At 45.9% G+C, this 19,175-nt stretch overlaps 1 protein-coding gene across 4 annotated transcripts in view; it reads right to left on the bottom strand.

Moving 5' to 3' along the window:
• The window catches only part of ACOXL (acyl-CoA oxidase like), a 299,186-nt gene that overhangs the window by 202,835 nt on the left and 77,176 nt on the right, over positions 1 to 19,175 (bottom strand). For all 4 annotated transcript variants that reach the window (XM_045550091.1, XM_045550092.1, XM_045550093.1 and 1 more), the window contains exon 10: positions 9,580 to 9,614. In XM_045550091.1, the coding sequence (XP_045406047.1) occupies positions 9,580 to 9,614 (35 nt within the window). The remainder of the gene's footprint in view (positions 1 to 9,579; positions 9,615 to 19,175) is intronic.

Raw genomic sequence — 19,175 nt, forward strand, 5'->3', positions numbered from 1 at the left:
CAATAGGGCAATCCTATTGCAAGACCACGTCACAAAAAACAACACTGCTAAAACTATAGAAGCTGAACTTGGAAATTCTGTCATTCATCATATTCACCAGACCTTGCACCAACTGACTACCACTTCTTCCAGGCTTTGGACCACTTCTTGCAAGAAAAAATACTCAATTGTCAACAAGCTGTGGAAAATGCCTTTGGCAATTTCATCGCCATTTGCTCTCCAGGCTTCTTTGCTGCTGGCATAAACATATCATTAAAAATACAGCAAAACTGTGTCAATAGTTTAGGCACAAATTTTGATTAATTGTACTGCTTCTTGTTTGAGATATAATAAACTACACTGTTGATTTGAAATCAGACATTTAATATTTAATGACCTAATATCTATCTTATTGGTGAAGTATCAATTCAAATATTTTTGCCCATTTATTAAATTGAGTTGTTTCATTCTCTTGTTAAAGGGCTGTAAGAGTTCTACATATATTCTGGATACAACTCCTTTATCAGATTTGTGTTTTGCAAATATTTTCTCCCAGTTTGTGGCTTTTTTTCATTTCTTAGCTATGTTTTTCAAAGAGCAGATGTTCTTAATTTTGATAAAATCCATTTTTACCAACTTTTCCTTTTATAGTTCATGCTTTCTGTGTCTGAAGAAAGCTTTGCCTAGCCCAAGGTCACAAAGATTTTCTCCTATGTTTTCTTCCAGAAGTTGTCCAGTTTTAAGTTTTACATTTAGGTGCATGATCCATCTTTGTTCTTTGTTGTGCATTCTGCAAAGTATATGCTAAGTATTTGGGGGGTTCTGTTACATGGCTGTCTAATTGTTCCAGTACAATTGATTTAAAATATTATTTTCTCCATTGAATCATCTTCGCACCTTTGTTGAAAATCAATTAATCATTCACTTGTGGGTCTACTTCTAATCTCTTTCTTACGTCTCATTGACATATATGTCAGTCCTGTCACCAATACTACACTGTCCTGATTGCTTAGCTTCATAGTGAGTCTTGAAATGAGATACTATGAGTCTTTCAACTGTGTTCCTTTTCAAGATTGCTTTGGCCAGTCCAGGTATTTTGCCTTTACGTAGGAACTTGTGAATTACTTGCCAATTTCTACACAAAAGCCTACTGGGATTTTCATTTGAGTTGTGTTGAATTTCTAGATCGATTTGATTTGGGTGCCTTAGTCTTTCTAAAGTAAGTGCGGGGTCATTTTTCAGGGAAATATAAAAGACTAATCAGTTCCTCCCAAATCCTCAGACATCCTATGGCTTTATCAAACGGGCTTGGCTCTGAGGACGTGTGCTGACGTGGAGGGGCGCATGGAGGGGACTGGGATGCAGTCTGCCTTTCCCACCTGCTGCCCGAGACAGAGAGAAAGGAGAAGACATGGAGCTGGGGTCTGACCTGGGAAGCAACCCTGAGCCCCAGCGTCAGAAAGGAGCATGGTTCCTTGACAAACTTTTGAAAAGGAGGTGTTGGAGGGTAAGTTCGCTGGTCCCGAGGAGAGAAGAGGAGTAAATTCTTTAAGAGGAATATTTAATAGCAAAGTCAGGGCATAGAGGAGGTAGAGGTTGGGAATGGGTTCTGAATCCCACACTGAGGGTCAAGATTCCGCTCTCTGCAGGAGGAAGCCATGGAGGCTTATGAGTGGGAGGAGCATGATCTGATCTGTGTTTAAGAAAGAGCCCTTCTTGGCAGGCAGAAGACTCCCTGGAGACCATCCTGTGGGTGTGGCAACAGACGTGCCATGAGCAGCTGTGACTAGGGAAGGGCCACGTGGCCAGACCAGAAGGTCCCGAAAGGACAAGGCCACCAACCTGATAGGAGGCAGGGGATTAAAGGGGAATAGGAGAGGCATAAGAAGACACATCCATCTACTTCCTTACACCTCTGGACCCTGAAGAGCATCCACCCCTCGTCCAGCACATCCACAGACCCATGGCGAGCTCTGCCACGAGACACAGACAACACAGCCCTCGGCCCTCGAGCATCCACTAAGTAAAAGCACGTAACTTGGACACCCTGTGAACGGTCACAGTCTGTCCTTTGGGGGCAATATTTTGTGTCAAGGCTATCAAAAACACACCCATCCAAAAGATGGCTTTGCTTTTTAAGATTATACCATTGGAGTTGAATAATTTCTTGGCAACCCTGTGTATAAATCTGGTTAGAGCCTCACTGTGAAGTTTGAAAAAGGGACAGATGGAACACTCAACCAGAGCACCCCAGTGACAGAAACAACTATTCCCTGGAAGAGGAAAAAAGGGCAGAAAGGCATTTTTGTTTATTTTTACAAAATTTGGAGAACAACAGTCTCCCCCAGCTGTCTCCAGAAGATCAAACCAGCTCCAAATGGGAATCGCTAGGCATTTGCCAACACTTGAAATCAAAATCCCATAGGCCTGATGGCCCTGTTTCTGGTCTTTTCCTCCCTTTTGTATTTCAAGATGACAATTTCATTTGTTCATTGATGCTGCCTGTCCATTCAATAAGCATTCTGATTCATCTATGAACTTCAAACTCCGCTTCTAATCTAAATCAGAACATAAAAGTACACGACCCCTTCACTTCTTGCTAGGCCATCTGGGCTCGTTCAAAACAAAACCACAAACACAGTCTCGGAGTGACTGTTAAATCACCGGGTCTGTGTCTTCGCTGTCAGGGCAGGCCCGGGCGGTGCAGGTCAGGGACGGTCACACTGCATAGCAACATGCCCATTTCTCTCTGTCTGATCCCGTGCAGGCTTCCAGCTCTCCCCTCCCCTGCCAGCCCTCGGGGGATGCCAAGGCCTTTTAGGAGATTGGGACCTATAACCCCAATATTAGGTTGGCCACAGGCCTGAAGAGGACACCAAATTTGGCCTTTCTTTGGTGAGAAACTAATAGAAAGAAATCAGTTGTAGGAAAGAACCACCTTTACGCTTTGACTAAAAGTCACACCTCTGTGGACCTCCATTTAACTATCACAGAACCAAATGGAAAATTTGGTTTCTTCCTCATTTATTAAAGAAAGATAACCAACAAAAAAGCAAAGCAAAATCATTCTACTGGGGCGGGGGGGCTAGTTCTCTGCACTCGTCCTCTGCTTTCATGAGCTTTTCTTAGAAATACAGGCATAAGTGGCACAGGCAAAAATTCCACGCCGTTGGTTCACGTGGTCTCTCTGGTATCAGAGAAGTGAGGGCCAAAGGTGAGATGCTCACCTCTCGGCCCGTTTCCTCTTTCATCTTTGCCTAGGGGTGCCCACCAGGAGGGAGGGGTTTCTTCAGGCCGCTGCACTGGATTGGGTAGGAAGAACATCTGAACTCTCTCTCAATCTGGTAGAAAAAGAAAAAAAAAACAAAACACCCACACAGTGGGGAACAATTTCCCCCCTGTGTGGGTGGTGGGGCCCCGAGAGCTGTTATCTGCAAAGGGCACTTCTGGGGGTTACCCAGCTGTCACCACCGTGTGGATTCCACCCGAAAACCTCAAGCCAAACAGTGGAGAATGAACATCAAGAGACAATTTTCCACTCTGAGAAAATGACTTGACTTTACAAAGGTAAATTAAAACGCCATGATAATAAACGAAACTTGGGCAGGACCTGTTGTCAAATGCACTTGCTGTCACGGCAGACACCCTCCTTGCTCGGTATGTCCACACTGTCAGAACATGACGAGGTCTTTCTCCTCTTCCCCACCTCTCAGCCCCCACCCACACTCCACATACACAAACACGCATGCACACACATGCACGTAAACATGCACACGTGCGCACACACAGGCACTCCTATACCACACAGACAGAGCTGGAATAACTGGTCTAGCAGGAGTTAGAGGTGTCTAGGGCAGAAGTGGAAGTGGTTGGGTGGGAATGTATCAGTGTGTGTTAGAGTGTATGCGTGCTCACATGCAGTGGGGGGTGTTATTCTTAACCCTGAACACTTCATTTGCACAAGGGAGATGTGATAGCTGAAGCACCCCTACACAGGCATCAAAACAAAGTCAGGTCTCCTTCTGGCCTCAAGCCCTCTGTTGCCACACAAGGGCCCCCTGTGGCTCTGGAGTGGCTCTCTACCCCCACCCCCACCCCCTAGTCTGCAGCAGCCTGAGAAGCACTGCCTGCAGGCCAAAGTTAGGGGATTTTAGTGACTTCTTTCCTTCCTCCCCACACTACCCATTCAGCAGTGAACCCATCCCCCCAATATTGCCATTTTGGAACCACGTTCCCCCACCTCCCCACCGCCATCTGCTACAGGAGTCGGCTGGGTTTCCCTCCAACGTCTCTCTTGGCCCTGGCCCTCTTGTTAGAAGTTTGGAAACAGACACAGGGAGGACCCAGGAAGCCTTCAATCCTGGCATCTGGGTTCTGGGTAAACATGACAAGGGAAATGGGAACCACTTCTTAATAGCAACCCTGAGCCTTGGAAATGACCCAGAGCTGTGTAAGCATAACGTACAGCCCCATTTTAAGAAGTAATCAACAGGGAGACAGTAAGGCCATTCCTCAAAAAAATTAAACTCAGAATTACCATATGGAACTCCACTACTGGACATATACCCAAAAGAATTGAAAGCAGGATGTCAAAGAGATCTCTGTACACCCAAGTTCATAGCAGCATTATTCACAACAGCCAAAAGGCAGAAGCAACCCAAGCATCCATGCCCACCAACAGATGAATGGACAAACAAAATGTGGTGTATACATACAATGGAACACTATTCAGCCTTGGAAAGGAAAAAAATTCCAGTAAATTCTATGACATACTCATGGGCTGAGGAGAGTGGGAGAGGGGAAAGGGAAGTTATTGTTTAATGCATATGGAGTTACAATTTGGGATGATGGAAAAGTTCTGGAGACGGAGAGTGGTGTCAACTGCCCAATAATGTGGATGTATTTAATGCCACTGAACTACTCACTTAAAGATGGTTAAAATGGTGCTTTGGTTTGTGTCTTCTCCAAAATTCAAGTGTGGAAACTTCATGGCCAATGTGACAATATTAAGAGGTGGGACCTAACAAGTTAATTAGGCCATGAGGGCTCCTCCCCCGTGAATGGCATTGAGCCTTTATTTAGGCTTCACAAAGTGTCCAGCTGGCCTGTCCTTCCTCCTTCCACCAAGTGAGGACACAGCGCTGCTCTCTCCAGAGGATGCAGCAACAAGGCGCACCGTGGAAGCAGACCGCAGCCCTCATGAGACACCCAACCTGCCAGCACCTTGATCTTGGACTTCCCAGCCTCCAGAACTGTGAGAAAATAAATTTCTAACTTTATAAGTTATCCAGTTTATGGTATTTTGTTATAACAGGCCCAGCCAACCCCAAAAAGTCCTCACATTGTTTCTGAGTCACTACAATCACTTCCTTATCATTCCCTCTGCTCCTAAAGTCTTCAGACTCCTGTGCAGGTGACCCCAGCCAGTCCTGGCAGACTCTTGTGAAAACCAGTGTCACTGGGCCACCACTCACTGCCGGTTCACCAACCCCCAAGGTAGATGGTGAAGGACCTTGGAACTTGCAAGGGAGTCTCAGCAGATATCTTCACTTTCCTCCTCTTCAATCTCATCACTTTTAATTGTCACCTCTCCCACTTATTTAGACATCTGTTTGTTTGTGGCTGCATTTGCATGAACATTCATGACTCCCTGCTGTGCACCGAACACCTCAGAGCCAGAACCAGGAACTGGACAGGCTGAAAGCAAATGTCCCTGGAAATGCAGCACAAGGGGAAGTCACATTTGCCAGGATGTCCCCTGGTCAGAGCACAGAGGGTGGGATTTGTGTCTGTCCTTCAGCCTTCCTCATACAGGCCTCTTGTGCACCCCTGGCCAGTAAGTGCCTTGTAGCAAGAACAGTGTCATACATGTCTCTTCACAAGGGCTCCAAATGAAGACTCCGACGCTCAGCTGGGCTCTGTGGCTGACTGTGTGTCCCAGAGAGCCCCCTCCACCTGCTCTTGTGACCACATGAACCTCCTCTTTCTGAGAGCTGGGGTCTCTGCTCCCTCCCTCAAGCATGGGTAGGAGGTTGTGACTGCTCCAACCAATGGGACAAGGGGGATGTGATGCTATATGACTTCCCAGAATGGGGCGCAGAAAGGAGGCAACTCCCACCTGGTTCTCTCTTTCTGCCACACTCACTCTGCGAAGGCAACCACCGTGCTGGGGGGAAACCAAAGGGCCCACATGGACAGGAGCAGAGGCCCCTCAGAGCCAGCATCTCCCACCAGCTGCATGTGTGAATGAGCCTCCAGCTGCCCAGCCCTTCAGCCTCCCAGTGGAGGCTCCAGACTCTGTGAAGCAGAGACGAGCCACATGCACTGCCTTTTGCAAACCCCTGACCCACAGGACACACGTGCGTGACAGATGGTAGCTTAGGCACACTGGCCAACCATAGGAACTGCAGCAGGCTCCACAAATGTGGCTAAAGAATGAGCCACTCCAAAGCTCCAAACTCTCTAAAACACACTTTTGTCAACAGCCCCCACTTCCTTCTTTGTAGAGATGAGACTTGGTGTGGATGGATTCTGGGGCCTGCCCTGGTCTCTTTCCAGAAGCAGCTACCACCCACTAATATGGTGGCCAGTGCTTTGAAAGTCATAGCACCTTTACTGCCAGCCTTCTCCATGCCTGGTGCAGGCTTGGGGCTTTCTGCCTGTGATGTGTATTCTTCACAACAACCCTTATGATAGGTATTTTAGATAAGCAGTGAGAGAAGGTAAAGTTAGGAAATTTGCCCAAGACAGATTTTCCAGCAGGTGCAGAGCCTAAGCCTAGAGAAACAAGTGACTTGTCCCAAACCATTCAGCTGCTAAGATGCAGAGCTGAAGACGCAAACCATGTGACTGACCCCTTGACAGCCATTGTCCATCATCCCACTGGTTTCTCCACAAAGCATGAAATGCCTTGGCCCAGAGAGACTGAAGCCCACACCACGGACAAGTCTGAGGATTCCAAGGTGAAACTTCTCTCCATCTTCCCAAGTTGTAACTCTGAAGAGGCGCCAGGGCCCTACAGCTGAGCATGAAATGCCCACAGAGCCCTGACAGGGGCCCACATCTTTCCCTTCATCACAGTGGAGCCCACCCTTAGCTCCTGTAGGGCCGTGCCCACCTCCCTACCCAGCCTCATAGCCACTGTCTTCTAACCACATTTCTTCAGCAAGGCTGGGCTGCTCTGGGGAAAGAGGAACCAAAGAGAAAAGTGAATTGCAATCCAGGCAGACTGCTTCCTTCCGGAACTCACCCAGAGTCCCCAACCTCATGGGGAACCATATCTAAGTCACCATCCAGGCCAGGGTAAGGAGACATCTTCCCTTACCAAATGAAGATCATGTTCAGCCCAGAGAGGAGTCTCTACCAACCAAGTGTGGTGTTGGCGACAGTCCCTGTGGCCTCTGGCAAGGAACCGGAATCTTCTCTACAAACACAGGCCCAGGCCAGGACAAGCACAGGGGACAAGGGCCCCAGCTAGCATCAGGTCTTCCGCACTATGCCTCTTTACCTGATTCGACAAGGTTCATGGTTGGGCAAAAGGCCCTCAGCCTGATAGAGTATTAAAAAGAAAGCTTTATTCTCAATCCACATGCAGACTCCGAGTTTCTGCACAAGTTACAGCTCTCCACAGAGCCACAAGAAAGTAACCCTCGCCATTTTTGGAAAGAGCACGCTTGTTCCCTGAACTAGAGCAAGACCTTAGCTTTCTTAGGGAACGGGCACCTTTAGCTCACGCATAAACAGGCTGCTGCCTTCCCTGACATGCAGGACTCATACATGACTGAGAAGAAAACTCAACCGAAGGAAAGGAAAGGAAATGTTAGAGTCTCTCTGTCTCTGCACCACCCCCAACACACACACACTTGTACCTCATTTTGAAGAAATCCACAATTAGAATATTCTGGAAAATGAGGCTCTTGCAAGTTCCTGAGGGAGCATATCCCCCCACCACACAACACACCCAGTCGGCCTGAGGGTCTAGGGCTCAGGGTGCATTCGGTGCTTCCTAGGTGGGCCATGGCTGTGTGCCTTACCAGCTGCAGCGGCCTCGCTGGGCTTGCAACGGCAGAGCCTGCCTCTGCAGGGCACCACGCTTCTGTCGTGGGCATGCCTCGTGCACACATAGGACTCAGAAACATACAAGTGATAGATGGCATCTAAAACATGGCACCTTGGCATTTGAGAAAAACTGCAGAAGCAGGAAGGTCACTGTCACCTTCCCCTCACCCTCCTCCCCTGATGCAGCCCACAAAACCCTCACTGGGGAGATGCCCTCCCTATACCCAGTGGAAAGGAACATCCCCGTCTCTGAAGACACAGGGTCACGGAGAAGAATCTGAACAAATAGACCTTGTTTGTTAAGCACCCGCGCCAGTTTATTACCATTAGCTCATACCCCCTTTGTTTAATCACACTTCTCCACGACCATTCACTTCTCCATCAAACTAGCATGAAAAATACACAGCTTTCTCTGTTTCTTTTGGGTCTTCACAGGAAGGCTCCAGTATGATGTAAAATTTACATGAAATAAATGTGCATGCTTTTCTCTTGTTAATCTGTCTTTTCTATGAGGCCTCAGCCATGAACCTAGGGATGGGCTAGTAAAAGACATTTCTTTTCCCCTGCACAGTCATGAGCTTCTCTTGAGCAGCTTTCCTCCCTCCAGGAACATCCCACACGAATGCCTTCCTTCCTACGTGCTCATTCCCAGGGGCTCAAATCCATGCCTGCCCTCTTCCTGCTCCCTGCAGCTTTCTGGGTCTCAGGGATTGCCTATGATTGCGCAATTTACACTTAAACTGAAACCACACATACACCTGTTACAAGCATTTTTCAGAGGCAAACTTGTTTTGAAATCAGGAAACTCTGGATTGTTTGCCGAAAGCTGACCCAGATGTCCCCGAGCCCCAAGCCTATGTCCAGAGGGTGGCATGTTGGGGATGCCATGAGCACAGTTTGCATAAGAACGAGGGACCCTGCTTACCACCCTTCCATGGCACTGGATCCTACTTTAATTAATTTAACATCTCAATGCATTGTTACGCATGCAAAGTGGAAAAGGTTGGAAGTGGAAAGTGGAAAAGGTTGATACTAGCACAAGAAACAAACATTGTTCATAAACACGATACCATTGAGTCAAAGGCAGAAATCATGAAGACAAAAATGGGCCTTTTCATCATCGTCAGAGGTACCAAGACAGGAGAGAGAGGCCCCACATGGATCAGGGCAGGGACCTCACAACCAAGCCCTTGCCCGGGTTTCTCCAACTGCCAGGGACACAGAATATCCCTGTTTGTGGTTCTCACTCTTGGAAAGTGAAAACATGACCCAGAAGTCACTTCTGTGTCCCTGCCCCAGAGCATTCCACTTCTTTGTTTTTAAAGAAATATATTCTCTGCCATCACTTTTATGCAAAGACCTTATTTCTCCAAATGGTGATGTACTCTGGCCAATCAAACAGCTAGAACAATTCCATCCAGGACAGTGACATCATGGTAAAGCAGCCACTAAAATTAAGTCAAAAACCTGAGACTCAAGCAAACCCAGAGCTATACACTGGTAAGGATATTTCTTCAAAGAAAAAAAAATGTAAAGTTTTACCTGTGGCTATAGCGAATGGCTATCGTCAACCCAAGCTGTAATTAAAAAGAGAAAGAAACGAATTACATAATATCAGGAATATGCTGAGTTCATAAGAAAATTAACTTAATATGGTCAATTGTTTTTTAAACATCTCCTAAAATGCCCTACTGCTACTGCATCATAAATAACACATTTTAATGACAGATCTTTAGTTTCAACTTAGCTCCTAAAGGATAATCGTATTTTGAAACGGTCTTAAAGAAACATAAAATATTTCACTGTGGATTAGGCAGAAGGTGTCCTTCATCAGGAAAGAGTCCAAAACAGGGCTCGTTTAGTTCTTGAGACACAGCCGTGAAAGGATGGGATTGCAGCGTGTGGCTGATTCCAAGGCTGGCATTGGGACAACATAGCCACACAGGGTCCTGGAAGCCAGTGCCCTCTCTACCCCCTACCCTGGGAGCACCAGGTGGACTGGCCACCTGCGCCAGAGTCTCCCTGCGGGGATCAGCACAGCCTTCATATGGATCCCGTAAGCTCAAGGCCAGCCAGCCTCAGCTCTGAGGACAGCAAAGAAATAGAGCCTGACATTCACGTGTGACACCAAGAGGTCGTGCACGTGATTGCTGGGCACAGCAACAAGTGGAGGTTGAGATGAAACTGTGATTTCCTCTTTTCTCTGCAGGGTTGTCAGGAAAACCTCTCAGGCATAAGTGGGGGTCAAATCACACGGTGTGGGCCTCGGCTGCACACCGTATGATGCATGCAGCCAAGTTCAGCTGCATTGGCAAGGTATTGAAATGCTCAGAGCCTCAATTTTCCCAACTGTAAAATGGGCAAAATAATTATTTTCCCACAGGATTAATGTAAGGATGAAGCAATTTTTCTACATTTGTGCATTTGTATCTGTGTATGTGTACGTATGTGTGTACGTACTGCCTGGCAGGAAAAAACTCTATAAATAATACAGACCACAACTAGCCCTATAAATAGGAAATATTCCATTTAGGACAATGTTGGTACATTCCAAAACTTAATTTCTAAATTAGTTTTGATAACTTTGAAAATATTTCATCATGTAAAAAGCAATCGCTGGTGTCAAACAAGCCTGTGTAAGTCTCATTCACCCACGTGTGCCCAACTATATGGTGTGACTAGGCTCACAACAGTTGAGAAGCTAAGTGTCATCGATAATATCATCTCATGTGTGGAAAGTCTGACAAAGTTGCACCTTAAGGTCCCCAAACATCATCTGTGGTTCCCTTGATGCTGGCCCCAGTGGGGTTGGGGGTGGAGAGGTGACGTTCATGGTGCTGTCACAGGTGGTTGCAAGGTGACACGAGGGTCCCCAGGCAGTGGGATGGTGGCAGGAGTGGGCAAGAGCCAGAGGGAGGGAGAGTTATGAGAAGCAGAGCAGTTGAAATAGGAAAGCCCTGTGCCGCTGTCCAGCTCAGCACACTGCAGAGTCCCCCAGACACTGTTCACATAGCTGGACTCCAGCATGATGCAGCCGTGTGCCACAACAGCAGGCATCCGGAGTCCAGGACCAACCAAGGTGAACCATCAGGAATCAGAGGGAAGAAGGCCCAAGTTCACGAAAAGAATATCTCAAAGTGAAGGCATGAAATAGATAAAATCAAGTTGATTTCATATCACACTCTCCTGAATTTATCCAATTATCTATCTCAACTAAACTAGGAGAACATTTTCTTTCGAAACTTAAGCAAACAGAAGAGGAAGATGCCTCAGGGATAATCAAGAATTTAAAGAACAAGGAGGAAATTATTTGGGGAAAGAAAGAAAAGCAGCAACTGCAGCCAGAAGGTCAGGATGAGCAATTTACGGATTTCATATGCCGGGTCGCTTTACATATCCCGGGATTAAAAAGTTCTGGCATAGAGTTAGGCTAATTATGAGATAATTTTACTGACTGAATATTTTGATAAGCTTTGGAGCTAAGTTTAATTGGTGGCTTTTCCAGTTGAAAGAGAAGCCCTTGCTGGAGTAAGGAGAGAAAATGGGGTGAGAGTGACAAGAATAACAACAACACACAAACAACTGAAAAAGTGGCTCCCTGGCAGCTGTGCTGGGTAAAGGAGGCCCGGAAGATGGATCTTTCACAAAGGTGAATTTCAATGGAGAGTTTTTATTAGTCTTTTCCTGGCTTCTCAATCCAATACATTTTACTGTCATTCTTAAAAGGACACCCTTGTTAGGGAAGAGGTGTGAATCGTGGAAATGCCAGGGGACAGGGCTGGCTCGCACAGAAGGCCAAGCCAGCCATAGCTCCCTGCAGGCCTCTGCGTGAACACGCTGTTGGAGGGAACAAGATGATCAGGACAGATGCAAGACCAAGACCCCGAACTATGTGAAAACCACCTTAAGGAGTGGACAGGAACAGGGTATTTCAGTCATTGTGGAAACAGGGCCGAATGCACTGGATCCAATTAGGAAGCCCTGCAAAAGAGCTGGAACCATGTGGAAAAGTTTGTGCAGAACTTTGAAACCCCAGGTTGGAACAGCCCAGTGAGGCAACATTGGCAAGTGAGCTGTGTAAGGAGCATCCTTATATAAGCCTGCTCTTCCTCAGGCCCACAGAGAAAGCAGGGGAGGTGGAAATGTCTCTGGGGTTTCTGTACCACAGCAAATACCAGATAAGGCAACTGTGTGATCTGCTGAGAGATGAGCCAGAGTAATTCACTCTCTTGGCCTTAGGAACCCCCATCTGCTGGTCAGGCCTCTCTGAGACCCCTCACTCTGCTAAGATGCATCGGCAACTCAGAAATGCTTTAAGCACGCAGGCAGGCACCCACTTACACATACACTCCTCCACACTGAGACAAGTGCATGCACACACACTCTCATAGTGCATGTGTGTGCACGTGCTTATTTACATGTGCTTGCACATGCACACATATGCTTGCACACTGCTCACATGTGCACGCATGTGCATGTACTACAACATGTGCACACATGTTCACATATACACACTCATACAGATGTGCATACACACACCCATGTGCATGGATACACTTTGGCACTCAGAGAGGCCCAGGGAGCCCCTTAAACAAAGGGAGGCCTCAGACAATTGACCCCTTTGTTGCTGGGCTCAGCAGGGTCCCAGAGGAGAGAGGGGAGGGAGGCCTGAGGGTTGACCCCTGACCCCAGCCCAGCCAGGCGAGGCCCAGGGACCTGGAGGTCAGCAGGAGTTCTGTGCTGCCCTCCCTGGAGAACACCCCCCCAGGACATACTGTAAGTATTGCCAGAACGCACTTAAACTCCATTCCGAGTACTTCTTTTTAGATTTGCACAATTTGTTAGTAACAAAATTAAATCACATTTTAATGGCAAGGAAAGAGTAATTCAACATTTTTCAAAATCTGCACCAGCTCCAAAAACCTTTTTCCTGCTGCTTTGGGCCTGAAAATGCTCCTTTTTTGGAACAGCTGAGTGAGGCAGCTGTTTTGTATCAAGTCTGAGGGGCTTCTATATGACCCGGGGAGCTCAGACAACAGGCAGACCTTCCTGCATTAGAGGGTAATCTGAGAATAATTTGCCATAAAACACTCAGAAGTGCGCCAGCTGTAGCCGGATACGCCCTATAAAGCACCACGCAGACTGCATGGATCTTGTAAAATAATAATAATAATTTTTAAAAACACATTTTAAAACACATTATAAATTTTTTTAAAAAAAGAAAGGAATGGTTTACACTATCTTAGAACGCAGCCAGGAAATTCCCTTACGTGTCTACAGATTGCCACTATGTGCTTGCTTCTTCCCGAATGCCCACTTGACCAAGGGTCCCTGTGTTGTCGGGAATCGGTTCTTTACCGTGTACCGTGCACTGCGTTTCACGTTTAAGATGTGTTCTCCCACACACACAGCTGCTAGGGGCAAGTGAAGAGGAACAGTCCGGTAAGTGTGGCCCCAAAGTCACCCAGCTCTAAGTCTGAGTCCAGAGCTTTCTAAACCAGGGGCAGCAGCACACTCCAGGGCCCCCAGCCCGTGCTGGAGGGGCCGACGCCGGGAGCCAGACCCTGTTACAGCCAAACATCCACTGCCCCGACAATAGCACTCCCAATTCCACATGGAAAGCTGGAAACCAGGGGTTTTATTATGAGACTCCCACATTTTAAACTAATTTAAATATTTTTCAAATACTATTCAAGCCAAACAAAACATGTCAGTGGGATTTGGCCAGGGGGCCACCCGCCTGCAACCTGCTTCGCACCCTGCCTGCTGCCAAGCTTCCACTCGGATCCTCGCAGCGTCAGATCGGAATCCACGTGTCGGCGACAAATCAGAGAGCCCTGGGTGTTACCGTGAGGCTTCCCTCCCTTTGCGGGCGGCACTTACGTGCAGCTCTCTCTTTACTTTCTTTTTATATTGCAAGGGCCGAAACAGTTACAACATCGCAAAATAAACTCAAAAAGAAATTTTATTATTTGTTTTTCTTCTGCATTTTTTTTTTTACTATTCCTTCCCCCTTTTATAGAAAATATGGAAAAGGAGCATGAAGGGAGCAGAGGAGGCATGGACTGGGCAGAACACCGCTCAAACAGAGCCCCGGAGTGGAGAAAATCTCACACGGATGTTGCCAAGGCGCGGGCAGAATCTCACACAAACAGCCCTGACATGCTGGCAGCTAGGCTGGGTGGGCACAGAGAAAGTGATCCACAGAACAGATTTCTTTAACCCTTTCCCGCTCTTCTTCTAGCACTGCTCTCTCCTGATAACCACTGGGAGGGACCCCATGCTCTACCCACACCCCGCCAGGGCCACTCTTCCCCGGGAATCCCCCCAGATCTTACAGACCCTCACCGCCTGGCTCTCAAACCCCAGCACACCCTCTACAACTCCCGAGGCCTCTGCCCTGGTGTCTGCCTGGGGCCTTCTTAGCACTTGCTGCTTCCGCTGATAAGCTAACTGCCCTGAGCTAAGAGACACTGGTGGCCAGTAGCCAAGAGCTTTGTGGTCAAGTTCCCTGACCTTTGCAGCCACCGTTTCCTCATTGTAAAGTGGGGATAACGCTACCTACTTCGTGGGGTTGTTTTAGGCAGATTAACTTGGATCTCAAAGATGAGGGCCAGCAATGTCAGCCTCCTCTGGGAACTTGTGAGAAATGCAAATTGTCAGGTCCTAACCCAGACCTACTGAATCAGAAACTGTGGTGTTTCACCTGGCCCTCCAGGGGTCAAGGCTGAGAATGAGATGATGTATGGAAAGAACGTGGCAACATGTTTGGCACTGGAGAAGCTTTTATTAAATGCAAGATGTGAGGAGGAGGAGGAGGAAGATGATACAGCTCAAAATGAAACATTCTGCAATCTTGTCCTCTTAATGTCATTTCAATGTCCTGCACTCAACTTCACGGTCCATAACCACTGTGAGTTCAGGACGACTGGCAGGCCTGGAGCAGGTGTGGCCTCCTGGTGCTCACTGCAGACCAGACCATGCACCCAGCAGGGAGAGGTATCTGCACCCTGCTGAGCCCAGAGCGCTGCTGACAAACAAAGTCACGGCCAGCGTCATGGAGACAAGGGTGAGCCTTGGAGGCTCCACAAGCTGCACCCACCCTTCTGTGATCCTGTTGGCCATTCCCACCAAAAGCGGAAAAACACAGCAAGACAGGCTGGGGGAAGAAAAACAGCAATGAATTTTTCACTATGGAGTTTATTTTGTCATGTTGCCCTTCCTTGAACCCTTAAAATTAAATTTTTTAGAAAATTAAAGAAAAAGCCACAGCTAAGTTTAGGAAAAGAAAAGGATATATATAATACGTAGGCTCTTTCCAGATTTGTCAGAAACCCAGTAATTCATACGTGAAACTTTCAAAAGCTGATACACAAGTTGCTAAATCAATGAAAATTAACATAGAACTAACATGTTAGTTTCTCACCAACCTGAGAACACAGGTTGTTTTAACTCTTTAGGCCGCAGATGACTGAAAATGAAAGTGACCAATCCTGCTGCTCTTCCTCACTGCCGTGCCCCCAAGAGCCTGACCAGGCACTACCTTTTGGGCAAAACGCTGCAGCCCTGCTGGAGAAGCCCAGAGATCGATTTTCACAAGGACTTGTTTTGTCTCCTGTTCACCCAAACTTGAAAAGTTGTGAGTCTTGAGTTGCTGTCCCTGCAGCAACAGCACCTTGGACCCTTTCTGCAGGGTATTATCCAGGGATGGAGTCCCAAGAGTTGGGGAGCTTTGGCAGTCAAGGGACCCCTGCTCTCAATCCCGGTGTCCTCTCCAGAGAGGGGACACTGACCACAAGAGAGCGGGCAGGAAGCTGTCAGGCGAGGAGCTGGCAATGCTTAAAGGCTTTGGGACCAGACCGCTGGCTGTCATCTCTGTCACTTATCAAGCAGCCATCATCTGTGGCAGCCACCTGGGACTGTGGCAGGGCAGGGATGCTCCCTCCTCCTTGTGCGCCCATAGCCAGGGCTGGGTGAGCAGGGCTGCCACCAATCAGAGTCAGGATCCTCCGCCACCTGCAGCTTGTCTGGGGATGTATCTTTTTAGACTTTACGTTTCAAACAAAATAATTGTGGATTTTGGTTCCTTGTCTTCTCTGGATAATGAATGGTTGGGCATCTGATAAAATGAAAACAAAAACACCATACATCCTGTTTTCCTAGAAAGCTTAACTCCTGTTTAAAAGGAATCACCATGACAATGGATGTGGATTCCGGGTGCTTCCTATGCCACAAAACACCTAACCCTGAAAACTCTGAAACTTTCAGTGGCAAATACCACGTAAGTGAAAACTGTTGATAATAGGGTCCCTATTATCAGCCAGGGGAGGAGGAAGAAGCCAAAAGAGAAAAAAATAGGTAACGACCTCAAACGCAGTCAGTAATAAAAGTATTTTACGGCATTTCTAAGGTGGATTTGGGGTCATTAAATACAGGAAAGTTCAAGGCCATTGATAGGGTGTCACAGCAGCTCCAAGACCCAACCATAGCGTGAGCCCGTCTGACCCCCAGGCCCCCCATCAGTCAAGAGTAAAACCCAGGAAAGGAAATCGCTTTTCAACATAAGACACAAAATACTTTTAAGGAACTCATTTCAAAGAAAGGCAGAAAAACATTTTTTCTCCTTCTTAGCTTTCAGCTATATTCTCCTTGACCTAATTCTACAACAACAAAAAAAATGACACAAAACAAACAAAACCCTCTACCCAAGTATATGGGATACGGACTAACATGAGACATTCCATGAAATACAACAGCAGCGATTAAAAAGGGTACAGGAGTTCCACTGTGGAGAAAAGAAACAACATGTATTTTAAACGGTTTGTTATGAGATAAGGGTAGATTCACTTGCAGGTGTAAGAAATTGTACAAAGAAATAATACAAAGAGATCCATGTACCCTTTACCCAGTTTCTGCCAATGGTAACAGCTCACAGAACTGTAATGACTATCACAGCCAGGCCACTGTACCGACACAGTCAAGTCACCGAACATTTCCACCCCCACAAGTCCCCTCCCGTGCCCTTTCGTAGCCACACCCACACTCCTCCCTCCCCATCCCCCTACTTTGTCACTGGCACCCACCCTTCTGTTCTCCATTTCTGTAAGTTTGTCATTTCAAGAGTGTTATATAGATGGAAGCATATAGTATGTAATCTTTAAGATTGGATTTTTGTTCAGTCAGAATAATTCTCTAGAGATTCATCCAGGTCGTTGTGTGTATCAGTAGCTCATTGCTTTTTGTCGCTGAGCAGCACTCCGTGATACGGATGCACCAGAGGCTGTTTAACCAGTCACCTACTGAAGGGCACCTGCGTTATTCCCAGTTATGACTTACGAATAAAGCTGCTATAAACATTCAAGTACAGGTAGTTTTGCAAACATACATTTTCATTTCTCTGGAATAAATGCTTAGGAGTGCACAATTGCTCAGTCATATGACAGTTGCATGTTTAATTTTATAAGAAACTGCCAACCTGCTTTCCAAAGTCCTTACAATCTCACCAGAAATATATGAGTGATACCGTTTCTTCACTTCCTCATAAGCATTTGGTGCTATCACTTGTTTGATTTGAGCTAGTCTGATAGGTGCATAGCAATATTGCATTGTGGTTTTATATTTCCTTAACAGCTAGTGATGTTACACATCTTTTTGTATGCTTACTGGACACCTGTATGTCCCTTTTAATGAAATATCTCTTCCTGTCTTTGCCCATTTCCTTTTTGGATTGTTAGTTTTTTACTGTTGAGTTTTTGAGAGTTCTTTATATGTTCTACATACTAGTCCTTTGTCATATATGCAGTTTGTATTTTCTCCCAATCTGAGGCTTGTCTTTTCATCTTTGAAACAAGGAATTTCACAGAGCAAAAGTTTTTTATTTTGCTTACATCCAACTTAGCAATTTATTCTTTTTGAGATCATGCCTTAGTGTCGTGTCTAAGAATTTTTGTCTAGCCCTATGCCCCAAAGATTTTCTCTTATTTTTCTTTTAAATGTTTTTTAGTTTTACGCTTTACTTTTAAGGCTGTGATCTACTTTGAGTTATTTTTGTATAAGGCGTGAGACTTGTGTAATATAAGGTTTACTTTTTTTACATATGAAAGTCCAATTGCCCCAGCACCATTTGTCAAAAAGACTGTCCTTCCTCCATTGAATCACTTTTGCACCTTTGTAAAGAATTGATTGGGCATATTGGTTTGGGTCTATTTCTGGGGATTTTTGTCATGCTCCACTGATCTATTTGTCTGTCTCTCTGCCAGTACCACATAGTCTTGACTACTGTAGCTATATAATTCATCTTGAAATTGGGTAAACTGATTCCACCTACTTTATTCTTTTTCAAAATTGTTTAGCTATTCTTCTTCATTTGCCCTCCCATATGAATTTAGAATAATCCTGGGTATATTTACAAAAAATCTTGCTGAAATTTTGATAGGAATTCCATCAAGCCTGTATATCAATTTGAGAAGAATTGACATCTTTACCATGTGGAGTCTTCCAATGTATAAAATATGGTATGTGTTTCCATTTATTTAGATCTTATTTTGTTTTTTTCATCACTATTGTATAATTTTTCAGCACACAAATTCTATACATGATTTGTTAGAGTTACTCCTGAGTATTTTTCTGAGCAAGTGTATTTTTAGTGTTCATTATTAATATACAGGAATGCAATTAATGTTTGTATGTTTATCTGTGACACTGTGAAACTCAGTTAGTTCTAAGAGGGGTGTGTGTATGTGTGTGTGAGTGTGTCTGTAGGTTCCTTGGGCTTTCTATGTAGACAATCATGTCATCTGCAAATAGGGTCAGTTTTATGTCTTTTTTTTCTGATCTTTATTCCTTTTATTTCTTTTTCTTGGCTTATCACCCTGGATAGAACTCCCAGCACTTTGTTAAGAGTAGTGAGAGTAGACATCTTTGCCTTGTTCCCGATCTTAGAGGGAAAGTATTCAGTACTTCACCGTTAAGTATAATGTTAGCTGTAGGATTTTTGTTGATGTTCTCCATCAAATTTAGGAAGTTCCCATCTATTCCTATCTATCTGAGAATTTTTATCATGAACGAATGTTGACTTTTGTCAAATACTTGCTGAAAAATACTTGGTCTCTTTATAGTGTCCTTCACCTTCTTCTCTA

The sequence above is a fragment of the Lemur catta genome, chromosome 4 (assembly GCF_020740605.2).
Source record: "Lemur catta isolate mLemCat1 chromosome 4, mLemCat1.pri, whole genome shotgun sequence".
NCBI classification, from domain to species: domain Eukaryota; kingdom Metazoa; phylum Chordata; class Mammalia; order Primates; family Lemuridae; genus Lemur; species Lemur catta.